Raw genomic sequence first — 20,929 nt, 5'->3', positions numbered from 1 at the left:
TAGGGAATAGAAGAGAGGAATAGCATGCACTCCTCTTTAAGATTAGACAGAATATAGTACTTTTTCTTTTTAACACTTCCTTTGGCTGACTGCAAGAGAATGGAGATTCTTTTCTTCTGCATATATTCTCTGCCACATGAAAATAGATGCAGCTAACGACACAAATCTAGCAATATTTTATTGTTCTCTGAACCCCACAGTAGCTGTAATGTCTGAGAAACAGAACATATTCACAGCATTAAAATGAAGCACTACACCATCCCAAGAGTCCAAGCAAAATGACATCTTCTGCAACTGCAGAGAGGGATTTTCTGGGCAAGTTCTGCCAGGCAGCAGTAAAGTTCCCTCTTAAAAACACTGTCCTCATAATTCTCCCTGTAGCTGGAGAATGGCCAGATTCACTGGAAAAGCATATATCAGAGCTAGTGGCAGTAACACATGCGGACACAGAAGAGCTAAAGTTCACCCTGTGTGAAATTCTTGATTTTGTCCATGTTGTGATCTACTGCACCTGTTAGAAACTGCACCCAGCCTTCTTCTGATGGTGGACATACATGGCTTGTCCTGCAAAAGTGGAGGAAATTCATTAGGAAAGCCTCCTGGGGGTTTTTATATTTATGTATCCAAAAATCCCCCCAACACATTGGTATTGTGAAGTGCTGAATTACTACAGTATTAAAATAGGACTTCTGTAACCCCACAGTGCTTGAACAAGGAAGAACCCACGTCCTTATCTCTAGTTTCAAACCTTGACACATACGTCCATCTTCAGCAGTAACCTCTTTCATTCCTGCCATCCTCTTCCTATTGCGTTGTGTCTGGGTAACATCAGAATTACACCAGTATGACAGCATTTGCTGTCTACAAGTGAATCATCTTTGACAGGAGGTAGAGATATTAACCTTCACAGCAGCAAACACATGCTCATAAATTGTAATTCATACTCACTTTGTAATCTCTAAGACTTTCTTTAATACTGAGGCCAATTTAGCAGCCTACAAAGAAAGAAAAGGGAAATAAGTAAGCTTAACATGGAAAAAAAAAAAAAAGGGGGGGGAGGGGGGGAAACCCAGCATTAACTGGAAAGAAAGGGGAGGTGCAGAGATGATTAATGTAGCCAAGAATAAGTAAAACTGCCAAAGGCTCTGATGCAAAAGGAAGTCACCTAACACTGGCATGGTGGGATTATCTCCAAATCTGTCGCTGTCTGGGACAGGTAAAAATAAAGATGTTTCTTAAAGTATACTTTAAAATGTTGGTGGTTTTGTTTTTGTTTTTTTCTTTAAAAAGATAAATCTATTAGAACAAAAAGGCATGAAGTTTTAAGTAACTGACTGTATTGCAAGTTGATAATAGGCAATACACCATAAGAAAAAAAATTTCAAGCCACTCGTGAACGTATGAAACCAGAATTAAACATTTCAGGTATGAGAAAGTATATACTTATCTAGGTTGGAAGGGACCCCTGGAAGACACCTGAGTGCAACCTCCTGCTCAAACCAAGGCAAATCTAAGAGTTCAGTCAGCTTGCTCAGAGCCTTGACCCCTAGAGATTTTGAGTATCTCCAAAGATGGAGATTCCAGTGCCTTTCTGAGCAACTTTTTTCACTTAAACGAAGCATGTGCTCAACGATGCTGTGAGGATTTTTAATTTATTTCTTGAATTAAGATCACTTTATTTGAACAAATCTAAATTGCCCAGAGAGAAAAAGTAGATGTACAGTACACTGGCAGCCCTAGACCTCACTTTCCTGAGTAACGTCATTGGACATCTCTATGGATCATACTTTAGAGCCAACACAAGAGAAGACATCCTCTTCCCTGAAGTAAAGATGAAGAATACACTTCCACCTGAAGGTAGCTAAGTGTACAAGAGAACCAAAAGATTCTTCATGCCTAAGAACTTATTATAGAGACAGCAGTAAATCCTCTCTCTGAAAGACATAATTCCCCAAATTCAATTTCCTCCCCTTCTTTACAGCCAAGTGAATAGATCCACATGCAGGCTGCAAAAACTTACATTGAGTCGCACGGCCAGATGGTTCATAGGTGGGTACATGCTCAGTGCCAGCTCATCAACGCTAGAATAGAAGACAGGGGTGCAATGGACGAAAATCCCAGCTGCACAATCCACAGATTCTGGTCAAATCCTATATCCACCCTCAATGCAAGTCAAGTATGGCATGACAAGGAGACAGCATTGGTTATACCCATGGAACACTTCACAACGCCTCCTCATGCGTCTGTGTGCAACTCTCACCTTATTTCTAGTCATAGTCACAACTCCACTCTAAGCAGCAGCACATGTTCCTTTCCTGACATGCAAAACTCTCAACAGCCTATGATAAAACAGTCTTCATATTTGTTTCCACCACCTGGCCACAGCTTAAGTATCAGAAAGGTTTTTCCAGTCCGTATTCTAGACCTCAAGTAAAACAGGGACTACTCCGAAGCACAAAGAAGCATTTCTGCTGCCAGATTCTGTTAATTCCAGTAAGAAAAACTAATCAATGACTCCAGTTCAACAGAGCAAACTGCAAGAACCTGGCAGACATTCCCATTCTTACATCAACTTAAAACCACAAACACAGTTCAGGAGGTTGCTTACCTTGGACTGATCTCATTAGCAATGTCTGCAAGGTCATCCAGCTGAGCAATCTGCTCTGGAGAGTCAGCTTTTCCATAAGCCTTCACTACACTCAAGACCTTCTTTAGGCAAGCTTTAGAAGCCTTCATTAATCCCATGCAGGAGCCAAGCAACTTCCGGTCAGCTTCTGACCAATAGGTATCTCTGTTACCCCGAAAGCCGAGCTCCTCGTCTTCTATGATATCACTGTAGGGGTCTCGTTCTTCCACCAGAGCCTGAGAACACAGATGCATTGAAAACCTATAGCCTAACATCCATTCCAGCAATATCCAGGAGCATAAGTAAAACATGGTCTAAAAATCACACAAATAATTTGTGGAGGAACCTCTCTTCAACCAGGCATCTCTGCTGCCAGGCTCTGTTCACTCCAGTAAGACTGGATTAAGAAAAACTAAATACTGACTCCTGTTCAATTTGGCAAACTGCAAGAACCTGGCAAACAGTCCCATTCTTACATCAACCTAAAACCACAAACACAGTTTAGAACATAGCTTCCATGAAGCTCTACGTAAGCTAAACCAGATCCAGGTTTAAAAACCTCAGTAAGATACAGGCATAAGATGCTCTTACTCATAGTAGAACCTATCTAAATCAAAGCCTGTAAACAATCCTTGTGTTCTTTCAGAGAAATCACTGCAGGTTCCTCAGTAACTTAAGGGTGTCCTTACATTTTCCATCTCTTCCACAGCATCCTTGACCACACCTAGAAATGCAGACAGAGCTGACACAACTGCTGCCTGGTTATCTGTAAAAGGAAAAGTAAAGAAAACTGTAGCACTGCAGTGATTCAAATCTGCTTGCACCAACGTTCACCTATATTTGCAGCCATTAGATCTTGAGATCATAGGATCAAATTTTTTGCAAAGCTCAGAGCTGTACTGTATTGCTTTACAAATAATCAGAGCAGATTTCCACACTTCAGAGAACAGCAGGGTTTTGAGGAATGAGTAAGCCTCCACTGTACTGCCTAAAATGCCCCTCTCAAGCGTTACCAATATTTTGAGATCACACATCCTAGTTCCATTGGTCTGCATACACAGTACTCACCTCGTGGCAGGCTGGACACTTGCTCACATGCCTCCCACACACCACCAGTTGATATAAGTTGCTCCTGAGATGAGCTGAAACAAATCAGAGGCTCTCAGAGTTAGACACTATAACACTATACACTGCTAGGCTGTTTTATTTTTGTGCACACTATAAGGGGCTCAGCTGAGAAAATGGCAAACTAGCTTGTCACTGGTATTTCACAACCACACAAAGCACGAGATGCTTTCATAAATCCTACTGAGTTTAGTTACTAGTTGGAAAAAGAAGCAGGAGTTTCTTACAAAGACCTCTCAAGGTCCTTAGATGTTATTTTTTAACTTTCAGTATTTATCAAAATCAGAAGAGACAGCTGACCTCTGCCTAGAGAGAATGGAATTAATCAGTAAATACAGAGGCTGCATAATATTTCCCCTGAAAGACTGTGGTCCACTAACTAGCTACAGAGTCACACAATTACCATCACCATTCCCTTCACAAGCAAGAATTGCCAAACAGTATAAATAGTATCAAGCACCATCATGGAAATCCCACTTCCAGCATTTTTCCTTGCCACAGACAGGATGAAAAATCTCTTCTCTACCTAAGCAGATGCACTTGAAGAATGCTAGAAGTGAGACCCAGCTCTTCCTTACCATAGGATATGCTTTTACCAAGGGTCTCTCACTAGGTCCTGCTCATGCTACATCACAGCTGTGTTGCAGCCACATTTGTCCCTGGTGTTGATTCCTTGATTCCAACCTGAATCCAGACCTGCTGTCTTGACTTATGGCTTGACCTCAGACCCAACTAATTGCAATGGATGAGCTGGGCAACCACTGGATGACGTGTAATGCCATTAAAATTTCCAAACCCAATTCTTATTTTGTTGTTACAGTTTGATACTGCTGCTATGGGCTTGACAGATGTCAACACCAGCACTGTTCTGTTCAATCAGATATTGGAGGACAGGTCCCTTGTCGGTGAGTCTGCTGCCTTTACCTGCCTGATAACAATGCTCAGTTCCTGCCTTCCCACTTCCCTTATGAGTGCAGTCTACACTTGCTGCTCCTTAGTGAGTATATTTGCAACTTTTCTTCTTGCTGAAAAAGTACTACCTCCCCAATGGAGAAATAAGAATTGTTTCTGTGAGCTGGATCATTCCCTCCAATACTTCAGTGGTAGCATCTCGTACCATCTTCCGAAGTGTAGTACCTGGTTGAGAAACAGCAAGTATGTTTCTAAGAGGGAAAAAACTAACATAGATGAATAGACAGACTTGCAAAAACACACAGTATAAATAAAGTTAGAGAAACAATATATATTGCCTAAATTCTAAAGTTCTAAAAGACTTTAGACGGAGATTTCAACACTTTATAAACAGGAATGGTTGATAAACTATACCACTTCCTATACTATCATTTATTGATAGATGTAAATCACCAAAAGTAAATTGCCAAATTCATTCACAATCATGCTGCAAGTCTATAGAATAGCTGACAAGACATTGCTGATGTTAACTTGTTTTCCTGTGTAGACCAAATCTATGATGCTGTGAAATACCGGGTTTCTTTACATCATGGTGAAAGAACTGTCCTGCCATCACTCTCTCACCTTGGCCCTTGGGGAGCCAGTAGTACACTGTGGCAACTGCAAGAATGGCATTTTGGACATCTTCACTCAGCTTTTGACAATTCTGAAAATGGGTAGGCAGAAGGATTAACTAGGAACATCACACGGCTACAGTGCATTTAGAAATCCTCAAAAGAAATCATTTAAGTCTACATTATTTGTAAGAAAAAGGAAGAATAGTCATGATTACAATAACGGAGAAACAAACAAGAAGAAGAGACAGTATGTTTCTATGAAACCTAAAAGCACAGAAGAGGATAATTTGCTAGAGCTGCAAGCTCACTGTATATATCAGGAGTTGATATACGCTGTATGACCACCACACCCTGGTTCAAGGAAGGTGAAGAGAGGAAAAAACAGCTTAATTATTCTCAAATCGAGGTGCTTATTTTATCCTTCCTCAAACATACAGTGTTAATATTCTCTTAATTAACAGAAAACTTAACACCATTCATTGTTAAGAGAAAAGATCTATACTGCCCAATATCTCATCTTCATCAGCAATCAGTTATAGAAGCTCAAGAAAAAAGATCTAAGAAAACATCTCCTAACTTACATAAATTAGTTTTCAAGGCAATTCTTGAATTTGATTAATACACATTAAAAAAAAACCGAAACAATTCACATGAATTGTCCCTTTTTTATGCTGACTCCAATAACTTTGTTTTAGTCAAATGAACTGGGAGATACCTCAAAGTTCTCCCACAGACAGCAATTTCCAGTTCTGTGGGAGGTTTTTACTAACCTCTGCAGAAGGCAGCGGAGGCCTCGAGAATGCTAGACTAAGCTTTGTAGCTTCCTGTGATGTTGCCTTGAATGCTTGACCTAGACAGGATATTGTGGGGAAAAAGAAATTAGAAATCCTCTCAGGTAAATGCCAGCAGAATGGTGTAAGTAGATTAGCAGTGTCTTCTCAGCCACCACTATTTCTTATTTCTGAGCATGAAAAAAACATGAACTAAATTACACTGCAAAAGAAAATTTCCCTGTAGCTTTTGCACCACACACACTGCATGTATAAGACATGTGATCACTGCCAGCTTTTTACTTAGCTGGTACTGCTGTCCACACCCACATCCATCTGCTCCAGCACCTTCACTAGAACGTTCCATAAGGCTTTAAGAGATCAAATGCTTTAAAAACATGAAACAGCTTTTGCAACTACACTCTTTACTACTTTACAACACCAGCGGGACTAGAGCCGAGAGGGAGTGCAAAACCCCCGGCTGAAGACCCGTTTGCCGGGGATTCCACCTGCAGCTCACTGCTCTGCTGCGGACCAGTCCAGCCGCGGCCCAACGCCTCTACCCCACCCGGCGGCCAAGCCCAGCACGGTACCCTCGGTGCCAGCCCGCTCCCCGGCCCGTACCTAGCGCGTCCCAGAACCGCGGAGGCTCGAACGGCTCACGGCCTTCGCCCGGTTCGCCCTCTGTAAATGCAGACAAAAGGTCTCAGCCTGCGGAAAGCCGGCCCAACTTCTGGCCCGACGTCCGTTTCTGCCCCAGCCCGGCCCCGACCCCCACCTCTGACCCGTGCCAGCACCGCGCGCAGCGAGCCGCACAGCTCCTGCAGCAGCTCCCGTGCCTCCATGCCTGCAGGAGCACCCCGCGCGCTCCGGCACAGCTGGACGTCAGCCGCGGCACAGCAGCCCGTCGGCTGCAGTACGTCACATCCGCTTCCGGTAGCGCTTCCCGTCGGCTGCGGTACGTCACACCAACTTCCGGCACGGCTGCCTATCGGCTGCTGTACGCCACATCCGCTTCCGGAGAGCCGTGCAGAAGAGGCGGCTCCGCCCCCTTAGGAAAACCCTACTGGTTACGCGCGCTACCCCTGCACGGAAGGACGAGGTTTGGCACGGAGCGCGGAGGTGTGCGTTTTATTGATTACACAGGCAGCAGCGAGCAGCCGAGGAACGGGAGGGGAGGCCAGAAACGTTGCCAGAGAGGCAGCTACAGCAGGCGGTGGAGATCCTGGAAGTTGAACAGGTTGTTGGCTGTCTCGGACCAGGCTGCGTGGGTCGCTCCGTCCATCTCAGAAGCAAGGCTGTTCGTGCTGTCCAGAGCGTGGTTTGCGCCCCCGATGACCGCGTGGCATTCGGGGCACGTGCTCCTCTCCATCGCCCCCCCACAGTCCCCAATTACGTAGACGTGTCCATTTTGGCATTTGAACCAGTGACCACGTGGGTAGCCGATAGCGCTGACAATCTGCACTCGCTCAGCGTCAGTGATCCCCAACCCCGACACGGGCAGGGCAGCGTCGATGCGCTTCAGCTCAGCTTTTACTGTAGCCTCTTCCTTTTCTGTGAACCTTTTTGTCCCTTCCAAGATTCCACGTAACGTGGCAATCCTTGTCGCAAGGGTCGTAGTGATCATTTCGCTTGTGCCTTTACACCTTGACAAGAGGTTGTGTAGATAGGTCAATCTCTGGATCTCAGCCTGCAGATCCATGAGCTCCTGCTTTGTAAAACTGAGGCGTGGCTTATCCAGCCACTCCTGGACTTCATCTAGACGCTTTTTCAGCCCTTTTTGCTCTTTTGTATCAATTTTGCTAAGGGAACTGGTTAGGTCAGCTATACGTTCATAGAAGTTAAGCTGATTCTCAATTGCTCCAATGCTCTTTATGGAAAGATCAGAGGCTTTTAGTTTATCCTCCAACATGAGGTACTTACTTTGTAGGTTCCTCTTCAGAACACTCTTACTTGTGAGCACAGCCTGCAATCTTTGTCTGCTTGACTCGATTTCCCGTGCTGGGCCTTGGATTTTCTCTTTCACCTTCTCTATCTCAACCAGATGCTTTTTCACAATGGTGCCATATCTCAAACTCTTTCTGACTGGTGTCTGACAGGTAGGGCACACCTTCAGCTTGATGACATCATCATCTTCATCCATATAATGATCAAGGCCCTGAGACTCAAAGATGTGGCCACAATCTTCAAGCTGTACAAATCGTGCATCCTCATCATCCTCAAAGCCAAAAAAGATCTGGGTAACCTCCTCATGGTCACAAACAAGGCACTTCTTTGGGCAAGGCTCTCCACAGAATCCAATACAAGGATGACCACAGTGCAGCAGCTTAGTACATGGTACATTGCATCGAGGCCTATTGCATGGTTCATGGCAAAGATTGGTACACTGGTAGTGCTGGCACCGCCACTCACATGGTTCTGCGCATGGAGTACAGCACTCTCCGCATTTCTTCTTACATCTGCTGTGGACACAGTGGTTCTGACAGTCAAGCTGACAGGGAGGGCATTCTGTAGTACAAGGCTGCTGACACCTGTGGGAGCAGATCAAGAAGCGCTTGCATGGGCTCTTACATGGCTCATGAAATCTTCCTCCAAAGCAGGTGTGACAGGAACCTGTGCATTCATGACCACACTCCAGTTTGACAGAACACTTAGCCATACATTCAATAGGTTTCTGATGTTTCATCTCGTCAGCGATCCAACACTGAATTTTCTGGCTGTGGCCACATGGCAGAAAGACTGTAACCAGTTCAGGACACCGAGTAGCACATTCCTGCCCACAGTATTTGTTGCATGTATGCCCACAGTTTAACTTTTTCTGGCAAGGTTCTTGGCAAATAAACTTGCTGTCTGGACAAGAGCATGGCATCATCTGCAGGTGACCACATTTAGAGACAATTTTCTCTACTATTACCATACATGGTCCACATGGCTCATAACATAAGCGTGGACAGCGGTGCCCCTCTGTACAAAGCACCTTCTGACAAGGCTTCAGACACTGATACTTTTTGTGCTGTACATCATATGGGTGGCATGCTCTTGTGCAAACATGTCCACAGTCCAACCTAAATTCACAGGGTTGAATACAGCCTCCTTCTGGGACTTTGCTGAAGTCTGCTGCTGTAGATACGAGAGTCATGGTCTCAGGGTGATTTTGACAGCAAAGCGTCAGTGAGCGGCCAATGTTACCTTTCTCTCTCAGTGTGTGAATGATCTTGCTCCAGAGAGGAACCTTGCCCATCATTTTCATATTTCCAATACAGTACAGACCTTTCTTAGCTCTGGATAGGGCTACACATATCCGATTAGAGATCTGCAAGAACCCAATTCTCTCCTCTTTGTTACTCCGCACAAGTGACAGCAAAATAATATCATTCTCCTCTCCCTGGTACTTATCCACTACGTAAACCTTCACACCTGCAAAAGTCTTGGCTGGCATGAGTTTGCGTAAACAGAAAAGCTGCCCAGTGTAGGTAGTGAGAATGGTGATCTGAGAAGGTTGATAATCCTGACACAAGAAGTATTTGCAAAGTTCCACCACAAACTGCGCCTCATGTATGTTCTGATGGCTTCTCCCTTCCTGGATGACTTGCTCAGGAAAGTCATGCTCCACAAAGAAAAGGTTAGATAAGACCCCCTGAAACAAGAGAAAGAGAATCTTAGAAACAGAATTCTACTTGTCACTACAGCCTGTTTCCATGTTCCTGACTATCCACTAAAATGGCTGCTCTGCTAAAGGAGCATGCAATATGTGGTTAGTGCACACTGGGGCAATTTCTTTTGATGTCTATAACATATTCATCAGAAGTGACTAAACTTGTCAATGGTATTTCAGCTTATTAGGGACATTTCATTATCTTAACATGACATCAGGCCCCCGAATCCGATTGTATTCCTTACCTTTTTCTGAGTTATTTTTACAATACATTTTCTGGTTATGCAAAATCAAAAATTTGGTTCTACTAACATTTTCCATATCACCACAGTTCTATTTTACTTTCATTCTATTTTACGTTCAAGTTGTGAAACAGTGCACGGTTTAGCACTTGCCTAAAACTGAATAGCAAAAATCCCATCTCCATTGCTGCAGTGGAAAGAGGAAAAAGGCAAGAAGGCCTGACTTTCCATGAAGAAGGCTTCAAACATTAGGGACTCCATCACTCACCAGCTCCAGCTGTATACTGATAAAGTGCTCAAACAAAGAACTCTCCAGAGCAGGATTCCAATAACAAAGTCATCTGTCTTACACTAGAACTACACAAATTATGCCTCAAGTCTCAATATTTATTCCTAATTTTCAATTTCCTAATTTTTTTTTTTTTAATCCTTTTTCCATTTTTCACTGTTCTTTTAATAAATCATCAATATTGGATCCATTTCCAATGTCTACGATCAGCAATACCAGAAGAACTACAGATTACTTGCCTAATTCTATATCCTGCATTTCCCTGGATCAGGTATTAATTTCAGTAGCTAAATCTGATGTGAGAAGTTTAAATCCTTTAACACTGCATTTTACAGAAACTTATTTTAACCAGTAATGGGGCAAGAAAAAGTGCTTGGACTACTGAAAACTCACTTTTATGTTCTCATACTTCAAGACTGAAGGATGGTTTTCCAGATTCTGGTAAATATGAGGACTGAGAAGCTGGGCAATTTCAGGACGCATGCGGTGCTGAAACACAAAGCAGATCTATTGGTCTTGAGGAAGGAGCACCCTGTTTCCCTGCTAAGAATCTGTTTTTCTATTGTACGTGTCATTGTTGAATACAAGACAAAGGTGACTTTTCAGTAAGACTCGAGAAGGCAACATCTCCCATCCCAGCCCTGCTGCCACTACCAGCTATCACAGGTGAGTGGTAGCCCAGTAACATTTAGCAAGGCTGTTGTAATAAGAATGCTGGTTTCAGTGCAAATCTAAGAACAAAAGCATTCTAGAGAATAAGAGCTTACACCTCATTCTAGCCAACTCTTTCAGGCTGTTTTACTATAGGACTGCTGGAGGTAGAATTAACTTCTCCAAGTACCAGGAAATAATGGTTGGAGCAGTTTAACAGGAAGCAGCCCAAAAAGATTTGCTGTCAGCCTCCACAGTCCTGGAACAATTTTATATGCCTCAATAGGTCATGTTTGTTGCTCTAAGAACTGGGAGAACCACAGTGCTGTGAGTCACATAACTGAATAAATCAGACATATAGACATAACATACGATTTCAGTTTGGTAGCTCTGACCATTCTTTTCAGGAATGAAGTAGCACATTCTTTTATTTTAGACTACTCTGTGAGTAGAAATATAAAAGCTTAAATGTACTATAAATTTTAAACAACCTAAGTACAAATGCAATAAAGAATGTTTTATATCTGTTCCTTACTTGGTATTTTAGGCATACAAAGGGGAAATCAACTTTCACCAGTCGTTCAAAGAGAGACACTTCCAGATTGAAGTTCTTTGCCAGGTCATAAACATTGGCACTAGGCTGCAGCTGGAAAAGAAGGGATAAGAGTATTTTTACAGCATTAATCCTATGTATTAGTAAGATATTTTTTTCCTATTGATCTCTTTCTATTACTGGTTTCCAGTCAAAAGGCCAGAGACATGATTCTTGCAGAAGTGCTAAACAGCAAAGTTGGGTGCTGTGTTAACTAACGTGGATTCAAGCACACGTCAAATTGTGTCCTTCAGTAAACTAAAGGATAAATCCCACAGGAACTCTACTCTATAACCAAAGGAGACAGCACCTGTGGTATCCATGGAGACTGGTGAGCAGTATATTTTGGCAACCCTTCACGTTTGGTGTTTGGTAAAAAGGTTCTACTTGATTTGCACAAAAGTCAGAGGCATCTGTCACGAATATTACCTGCTGGTGATCTCCAATGAGGATGAGATGCTGGCAGGCTTTACTAAGAGTAGTAATAGTGTGAGCCTCAAGCACTTCTGCTGCCTCTTCCACAATTACAATTTGTGGCTCTACTTTCTGCAAGATCTGACGGTATTTGGCAGCACCTGGACAAAGACAGAAGATAAGCCTTAGTAAATGCAATTACACAGAGGCAGCATGATAAAGTTTTCAGAAAAGGGTTAAACTGTGTTCCAGAAAAGTCTGGGGTACTTTCCAAAATTCCAAAAAGCTTAGTCTTAGAATATGGGTTTTAAAACAGCACCAGTGCCAAAGATGGCTTCTATGCAGAAAGTTGTTAGGGAAGGATTAGAGTCCTATGCTCACCTTGGCCCATTATTGACTCTTTTCAAACACAGGATACCTAATGAACACACTGATTAACACACAAGTAAACCCCCAAACTACCTCTCCAAAGACTCATACTACTAGACTTATTGTACCTCTGCTCACCAAAAGCTGATGTGGAGAAAGCAGTGCAGAAATGAATAGCATTTAACTCAGGCACAAGAAATTGAGCATTAATATTAGAAGAATACTGCTAAAAAGTAAATAAAAAACTGCTTGTGCAAACTGAAAACTTGTTTCTGCAATAGCCATGTTTACAAAGGGAGTCAGAAATGAAGAAGGCTGCAGATTAACTTGGAGCCTGACCCAGTCTATCATGCAGCACAGGATAGCAAGCCTGTAACAGCAAGGCCCTTTAACTATTGCTGGAAGCAGCGCAGCACTGGCTTGGTCCCCAAATGCTTCACACCTGTAGTTGTCATCCCCACAACTATGGCCTCCTTCAGAATGCAGAGATCTTCTTGCATCCTCAGTTCTGCTAGCCTTTCAGCTGCTGCCTGGTACTGCTGTTCGTGTTGAAGAATCTTCCGTCGAATAAGCCCCTGATAGGCCTGCAACCAAAGCCTGAGAAGAAAAAGACATTAGTACCCACAGAAAGGAGAACAGAACAGTGATCCGAAAGTTCAAAGTGGATTCAGTTCAACTTCTTTGCCCTTTGTGAAAGACATGACTAGCATCTGTACTCAGTCCCCAGCGCACACAGTGAAGATGACAATACTGCCCTGCCAATGCAGGCAGGGTAAAACCAAATACCTTAAAGGAATAAGTTTTTTAGATAACAAGCTGAACATGTATGGATAAAAAACCTTGTCCTGCAAGAAAGTGTTTGAGCTCTGACAGTCCCTGACACCCTTGCTTGACAAACCCTATAAAATATCTTTGTCACCTGTAAAGCCTCCAGCGGGAGTTCATGTCAAGTTGCCACAGATCCTGAATAGCATAGGCCTCTGCCTCAGACATTGCATTCAATTTATGGAGCTCAGCTTTCATCTTATGTTTCATTTTCTTCCTCTGAGAAGAAGATATCTGGGGGGGAAAAAACCCACGCCACTCCATAATAAGCAATTACAGCACAAATATTATTTTGTATTTCTATATTAGCTCACCCAAATTATTCCTTACACAGACAAGCAGAGCCATAGTATGCTAATGTATACAGTTACCTCCCACTGTGCAGACTTCTGTTGTGGTTCTTCCTCATTCCATTCTGCTGCTTCTTCCTCATTCTCCAGCTTCATAGCCAACATCATACTGGCTAGTTCATGAACTTCCCTGTCCTCTTCCTCCTTCCTCCTTTGAGGCTTTGCTGAGTCCTCATCCTCAATCACTCTATCAGCTTGAATCAGGTCAGCCTCCTCTAGGATCTCCAATAGCTCTTCTTCTGATTCACTTTCCTGCTCCTCCTCTCTCTCCTCCTGCTGACCACCTGTGAGATTCACCAGTTAGATGCAGGGAGTCACAGCCACTCTAGCAAAATCACAATACAGTAGTCAGATCACCATGTGAAAATTAAGGTTAATCTTTCCATTGCCTTACAGTGTCATGCATCTTCCAGCCTCTGTTAACTAGCAGTGTCTGTTTTCTGGCATGCATGCACTGCTTGGCAAATGCCTGTGGAAAATAAAGGATTTTTTGCTTGCTTTGTTTTTCTATTTACCTAGATACTCAGCGTCTATATTCCTTGCAGCACTCTGGGTGAAGGCAGTAAAACCAAGGCCCAGCCACTCCAGAATCATTGAGTGTTGTGAAGTACTGTAGTAAAACTCATCATCATCCTAATATAAAGGAAATAAATCAATAAATGTTCCAGTTCAGGTTTAGGATGATGATAAAGCAGCACCTTGAAGCATAGGGCAACTAGGAACAAGTCCCCCAAGTAACTTCCATGGCCAGAAAGTCTAGGCAACCTCACATCTTCAAAAACAGCATTCCTCCTTCCCTTCAGTTTAAAGCATTCATTTGAGCACTTGTATTTTTATATTGACAAGAATCACTTAAAATCTCTGCAGTTTAAAGTCACAGATTTTAACTCCACTTCTCTGCCAAGTCTAGTGACTACTGTCACTTAGGCACAGCTCACCCTTCACTCTCTTACTCTTGTACAGGCTGAATGAGGCTAAAGGAAGCATATCTGGGGAAACTGATTCATTTTTAAAAAGGCAGTAAGCATACACTTACAAAGCATACTTGACTCATAAAGTCAAGTAAAAAAGCTTGACTCAAAGCTATGATTCATAGCTTGACTGACAGAAAAGGCAACTCTTACCAGACCACTCTTCAGACTGTCCCAGTGCTGGGGGGCAATGAATGCTTCCAAGTGGCGCTCATGCAGCACTCCATATGTTGTACACTCTAAGAGCTTTGCTCCTTTATGGAGCTCCTCCTCAGCACGTTTCATGTCACACGTTATCTGCTCAGAGATATACAGATGAACAAAGTCATATACAGATGAACAAAGTTCAGAAACAGGAGGACAAGAAACTGATAACATGCATAAAGAACAATAAAAAGACTGACGTTGGTGTCAAAGACAAGGTGAAAGAGCAGCTGTAGAGAAAGTCAGTTTCTCCCATGGACAGGCAGCCCAATACCATCATTTCCAGTGAACTCTACACGTACATTCACATAAGCTCTGCGGAGATGCATTGGCAAGTTGTGTCGGAACTCACTCTTCTTCCTCAGCTCCTTTAAGGTGAACTGTTTTAGGATCTCACTGCTACTTCTCCCTCCAACACGCACCATCCCACGTTTTTGGAATGTGTATATTCCTGGGAACGAGAGAGAAATATTAGTACTGCAGAGGCAAATTCTGGTGGTTTTGTTATTGTTGTTTTTTTCTTTTTTCTTTTTTTTCTTTTTCAGGATAAGGGTGCACATCCTACACTGGATTGCTACGACTGAAGGTCATATTTTGTTTTTCTTCCCTTCCCTCCCCCCTCACTGTGCATCAACAGGCTAGAGTCACTACAAAAAGCCACAGAGCAGGTCACCATGGCAGAGGGTAGGACAGAGCAAGAGTATAATTTCTGCCCTCTTCCCTCACATGCTACTTATCAGATACTCTTACCTTCTAAGAACTGATCCAGTGCATGGTTAGTATAGCAGACTACAAGGATGGGAGAATTCTGATCAGTCCTTTGCCACACATCCTTATTAGTCAAGAGGGCCTGAACAATCTTCAAACCCACGTAAGTCTTCCCTGAAAAACAAGCTCAGAATCAGAAAAAGAGTAATGCATCCTCTACATGCAAGTTCTCCCTGCCACTGCTTCCCTCAAGTCACTAACACCAGCTTAACACGATACTTTGCTGCACATAAAATACCCATATACTGGTAGAATACAGGCAGTAGTGCTTGTTAAGTTTAGGTGCCATTTATAAACAATTGCAATTACTCTTGAAATGCTTTATTCATACAAAGGATCAGGGCTAAACATCTTCATGTTCTAGAATGCTGTGAAAGTTAATAGAGGTGCTGCACAGCAACAGGTTCTGTGCTATCAAATAGTTGATACATTTTCATTCCTATAAGCAAGCAGTGCCAACAGTGCATTTGGTGCCTATAGGCAACCAAATAGCAATGTGTAAGGTCAGATACGGATATTTCAGAATATTTTAACATTCTTCCCAGTAGCTTACAATAACTGTGCTACTAAAGCATCAGCTAGGCATGGGACTAATGCACTGGACACAGCACTGCTGACTTTCTCTGGACTTAGTTTCCTTAAACGAACTTCCCTAAACTTCACAGAGAACTCTATAAAATGAGAATTAAAGCAAATGTTTCTCACCAGTTCCAGGAGGTCCTTGGATAATAGCCAGCTCCTTGGTGAGTGCAAGATTCAATGCCTGCATCTGGGACTCATCTAATCCCAAGGTTTCCATTGAAGGCCACCGATTGGGATTTAGAACTTGGATGTTTTGCCTTCTCAAACCATCAACATGTATCTCTTCATCTGACAGGGTATCTTCCATCAAAGGTGCAAAGTTGTATTTAGTATCCATTGTCAGGTATGCTGGCTTCTTCACCTGTACATCACATTCCACTATGTACTTCTGGAATGGAATATCTTCTTCCTGAATTTCCTGTAGCCCTTCTAACACGTGTCGATAAGCCTCAAAGTAGGCAGTCGTCTCTACCATGAGGAAGGAGTCTGAAGGCTGAACCTCTGCTAGCAGTGCTCGGCTCTGTGCATTGAAACTGAGCTGCACGATCCCTTTAGCAAGTTCTGCATTATCTCGCTCAGAAACAGTAGCAAAAAGGCACGTTTCAAAGTGATCTCTGGACATGCAGACAAGGGATCCATATAGCAACCGTTTGGAATTCTGCCATCGCACAAACTTCAGTGGGTTTATATCAAACTGGACCTTGTAAACAACACCAGATGGGGAGCAGAGAGGGGTAATAATCCGTGTATCAAAGTAGATCCTGATGTCATCAAATCTTTTTTTTCTCAAACTTCTATCCTCAAAGCTTTGCAGAAGATCCAAGATACCTTCCCTTAAGGGTTTTATAAAATCTTCTCTCAAAAGCCGGAAATGGGTGTCAAGATAAATGTTGGTGCTCTCATATCTTCCAGAAACAATATTGGGACGTAGAAAAGGTTTCACATCGTGGTGTAACTCATCATAGGTTGGATAAATGGTCATTGTGCGATAGGTTTCTTCTTGGCCGTCAGCCTGAGGTTCCATGAGAGTGTAGTTATCAGCTCTCAGTGTGCCTTCACGTCTCTTCTCCTGGAGGTGCTGCACAAGCATCTGGACTTTATTTAGGTTCTTCTCTGCTTCTTCCGTGATCTGCACACCAGAAGCTCTCAGAGCATTTATAGATGCTGGCAAGATTGTCAAGAGCATGGAGATTTTTTGCACAGAGCTAGATGGGAAAATACTGATCAGATCTTGAAGAAGCAAGATGATGTTGCCAATATGTTCAGGATATTGATGTCGTACAGCAGGGACTGCCTCTGTGACCATATCAGACACATACTGTGGCAGACAGATCTTAAGAAAGTTGGACTCCTTTACCATTCCAAGAAGCTGCTGGACACTTTGTCTATCCATCCGGGAGCTGCATGCTTTTCGAAGCACCTGACAAATGAGCTCAAGGAAACTGGGTTTCATAGCTGTTTGGGAAAGAAGTTCCTTCAAACCTGAACTCGAAGCAAGTGTGATGACAACTTCAGAAGAGTCTTTTTGGAGGAGACTTTCTAGGAATTTGTAGCCAACCTTTTTAACTTGCTGAGGCTGATCACTAAGCTGGGTGCCAGCTGGGGTAGAGTTCTGGTTGAAATGAGGATTCCCTGCAGGCTGCATCCTCCTTCCCTTAATTTCAATTTCCTGTCTGTTCCTTGGCCCTCTAGCATCTTCCTGGACTTGTCCACCTTGATACCTTTTTCCCCTACCTTCATTTTCTTGCTCATTCCAGAGCCTTCTGACCTTCTCGTGTCCCTGCCCACCTTGGTATCTTCTTCCCCCAGATTCATCATTTTGTTCATTCCACAGTCCTCTGGCTCTCCCTTGTGCTTGTCCACCTTCATACTGCTTTCCTTTACGCTCATTTCCTTGCACATTCTGGGACCCCCTGGCTCTCTCATGTGCTTGTCCCCCTTGGTAGTTCCTTCCTCTACTCTCATTTCCTTGCACATTCTGGGACCCCCTGGCTCTCTCATGTGCTTGTCCCCCTTGATGCCTTCTTCCCCTTCCATCATTCTCCTGCTCTTTCCGATGTCTTGTTGCTGCCCTGGTGACTGATCCATCCTGATTTCTTCTTCCTTGATTGAAGAACGTTCTATTGCCAACAAAACTCTCCTCTCTTTTCCCAAGTGGAAGAGTATAATTACTGGCTTGAGGATCTTCCCCTGCCTGACGTACTGCTTTATTAGTCTGGCCTGACACAGTATTTATTCCGCTTCTGCCTCTCTGTATAAACCCAATATCCGGATGATCTAAGTGTTTAAAAAAAAAAAAAAAAAAAGACACAAAAAACCCCAAGCACTTGTTAACGATGATGGACCAGATTAACCCGCCTCTCAACAGCGTGAGCATTTTGGCAAAGACACTGCTGTTGAGCCTCCCGGGCTCCGAGAAGGGGATGAATAGGGAAATGTAGGAGCACAGACTCGAGCCGTACCGCAGGGAAGGAGGGGTTCCCCCGTGCCAACCCGTTCCCCAGCAGCCCGCTGCTCCGCGGCCGGCCCTCACCTCTCCCCGCAGCTCGGGGCTGCCGGAACAGGGGCTTATGCCCAGCGCCGTCCATCTCTGCGGAGCTCCGCGGGGCGAGGACGCCGCTCCACCGTCCGCTGCTCCGCTGTGCGCAGCTCAACGCCCAACCCAGCCCCACCTACGCTCTCCCCACGAAAAGTTTCACTTTCCAGTTCCCCGTAAACTCCGCCCGCACGCCCGACAGGCGGTGTCTCACGGCGGCCGCTCCGCCCCACCGCCGGCAGATACCCGCCCCACTATCGCTTCCCATCCCTCCCTGGTGCCGGAGCCCTTTTCCCAAGAGGCAGCATCCGTACCCTCTCCCTCCTTCTGCAGTAGCAGCTGCTATATGGCAGACTGACATAAGGCTGTTGTCACCTACCCGTAGGAGCTGACGCATTTCCACAGCTACTGGCATGCTGACACTGCTGTTGTAAAGTGTTTCTGAAAGGATAATTTGTACTTTCATTTTTGTTACTTTAATAAATACTGAATGGCAAAAATAGCCTTTAAAATAATTTCATATTTCCTATGACTCCCTGGGAAGCTCAGCAATAATTTCCTTTGTGCAATAATGTTTCACCAGTGTATTCTCTCAGCTCCATCAGACATTTAATCCAACCAAGTAAAGTCGAATTGTTGGACATAAAACCACTATTGAGTGCTTGCTGTATCATCTGTTAGCATCATTATTTCTTTGACAGCACAAAGGACTGCAGATTGCCAATAATAATTAGAGCTCTATATGGTCTTAAGCAGAGCATCTCATTGCACTGGAAAGGAAACTGTAGGTGGTAAACAAGAGAAACAAAAAATGAACCTAAACCTGTCTCAACTAACTGTGCTTTACAGAATTAGAAACATCTCTACATATGATGTTTGTATGATATTTGCATCGGGCACAGTACACAGGCTGAGGCATTCCTGTGCTGTCAGCTGGTCCTCTATTCAAGAAGTCACGTAGGAGGACTGCATGAAAATTTAAGAAGTACACACTGTATTGTTCAGATGCAAATATGTAACACCTTTAAGAATGGAGAAAACATGCTTCTGTTTATAATACATCAATAAGCAGATTTTTTACAAAGCCAAGGCAGAAAGAAGACAAAGATGTTAAAATAATTCATGCCCTTGGAGTGATTTTGAAAGAAGTAAACCTGCTCACAGCTTTCCTGACTGCTCTGAATAGACTTGCAGTTCTCCAAAATGAATGATGAACTATTTCCACCTTATTTTTTTTACTGGAGAAAGCAAACAAACAAACAAAACCAACAGTCCTTTCCCACCCCCCCCGCCCCCCCATTTGCTAACTCAGTAAACAAGGCTACCTGAATACAAATCCTATGGGTCACAAAAGCAATACCTGTTGGGACATCTGCCTCCAATGCGCATGACTACAAATGGCCACTGAGATTGATAAGCCATTCATGTACATAATTATTTCCATACTTTGCCAAAAATAGTGCTCCAGGTCTTTGTACTTCAAATTGTGTTAAACTAAAACACATCTTTAGACAATAAAAAACCTAGTTCTGCAACTGGGCCTTGGAAGCTGAAGGACATAGCCTTGCAGAATTAGTCAGTAGGAGAGATGCCTAAAATACATATATGGCTCACTGGCAATATTAAATTGATCTTGGGAATTCTTTTCCAGTGCACTTTTTAATAAATATCTAGACCTAGAAGTATAATCTGTATAACAATTTGGGATAACCTCGAGCTGAAAACAGAGTCTTTGACTCTTTCTTTGACTTCAGAGAGTTCTGGAACAAACTTTAAATCCCATTCCATACTCTAGCTTGCCTATATTTCTGCTTTTAGCACCGCTCCTTGAGTTATTTCTATATAAATTTGAATGCCCATACAACACTGCTGTACACTTGCACAGTGGTCAATCATGTGGCATACAACTCCAGCCATTGAGATCTTATGTTTATGAACTTATTTGTGAGTTGAGCATCTGATAACATATGGATTTTCCTTGTTGCTCTGGTTTCACATTGAATTAGCCAATAGCTCTGAAATGCTGGAAGTAGGTAGGGCTCTTGGCCTTGCGGTACAGGTTCTGAATCACATCCAGTGTCTTCCATACACAATACTCCTTTAAATCTGCTCCTCACTGCAGTATTTGAGAAAGTTTCCTTAGCTTAGCGGTGAGTGCTACGCCTGCTTTGTTGGAATGTCACTTTCAGTGTATTTATATGAGAAGAGAACTTTGCACAAGTCCCCATAAATCACTTCTCACAACATACTCTCCTGAGCTAATGGTTTGCAACCCCGTCAGTTGCACTGATACAACTCTTCATATGCGTGCACAGGAGATCCAATCACTGACATAAGCCAGGGTAGAAATAGTACTAAAGGAGAGGAGTTGCTTTTCTACTCTTGATCTTTTCATTGATTCAGATATACCAGAGTCCCACAGTTTTACCAG

General features: G+C 43.3%; 2 protein-coding genes across 5 annotated transcripts; both read right to left on the bottom strand.

Annotated features, from left to right (window-relative positions):
* Window positions 1–153: 153 nt before the first annotated feature.
* Window positions 154–7,094, bottom strand: CCNDBP1 (cyclin D1 binding protein 1). Of its 3 annotated transcripts, XM_042884808.1 has the most exons (12): window positions 6,829–7,094; window positions 6,675–6,734; window positions 6,051–6,130; window positions 5,288–5,369; window positions 4,792–4,888; window positions 3,695–3,768; window positions 3,316–3,392; window positions 2,609–2,862; window positions 2,021–2,081; window positions 949–995; window positions 749–818; window positions 490–564 (listed from the first exon to the last, which is right to left on the bottom strand). In XM_042884808.1, the coding sequence occupies exons 1-11, from the start codon at window positions 6,893–6,895 to the stop codon at window positions 785–787; spliced, it is 933 nt and encodes a 310-aa protein (XP_042740742.1). In that variant the 5' UTR covers window positions 6,896–7,094; the 3' UTR covers window positions 490–564; window positions 749–784. The 3 variants fall into 3 exon arrangements, with proteins under 3 accessions (XP_042740740.1, XP_042740742.1, XP_042740741.1); XM_042884806.1 differs by lacking the exon at window positions 749–818 and having other exon boundaries at window positions 154–564; window positions 6,829–6,979; XM_042884807.1 differs by having other exon boundaries at window positions 490–818.
* Window positions 7,095–7,166: 72 nt separating this feature from the next.
* ZNFX1 (zinc finger NFX1-type containing 1) lies at window positions 7,167–18,658 on the bottom strand. Of its 2 annotated transcripts, XM_042884803.1 has the most exons (13): window positions 18,496–18,658; window positions 16,086–18,239; window positions 15,363–15,494; window positions 14,915–15,063; window positions 14,562–14,705; window positions 13,953–14,070; window positions 13,459–13,721; window positions 13,182–13,321; window positions 12,705–12,859; window positions 11,909–12,054; window positions 11,423–11,533; window positions 10,630–10,725; window positions 7,167–9,687 (listed from the first exon to the last, which is right to left on the bottom strand). In XM_042884803.1, exons 1-13 carry the CDS (start codon window positions 18,548–18,550, stop codon window positions 7,255–7,257), a joined length of 6,096 nt encoding a protein of 2,031 aa, XP_042740737.1. In that variant the 5' UTR covers window positions 18,551–18,658; the 3' UTR covers window positions 7,167–7,254. The 2 variants fall into 2 exon arrangements, with proteins under 2 accessions (XP_042740737.1, XP_042740736.1); XM_042884802.1 differs by lacking the exon at window positions 18,496–18,658 and having other exon boundaries at window positions 16,086–18,475.
* Between the last annotated feature and the right edge of the window lie 2,271 nt (window positions 18,659–20,929).

The sequence above is a fragment of the Lagopus leucura genome, unplaced genomic scaffold, assembly GCF_019238085.1.
Source record: "Lagopus leucura isolate 7727_CA_CO unplaced genomic scaffold, USGS_WTPT01 Super-Scaffold_100045, whole genome shotgun sequence".
Taxonomy (NCBI): domain Eukaryota; kingdom Metazoa; phylum Chordata; class Aves; order Galliformes; family Phasianidae; genus Lagopus; species Lagopus leucura.
This window is presented reverse-complemented; position numbering and strand designations above follow the sequence as displayed.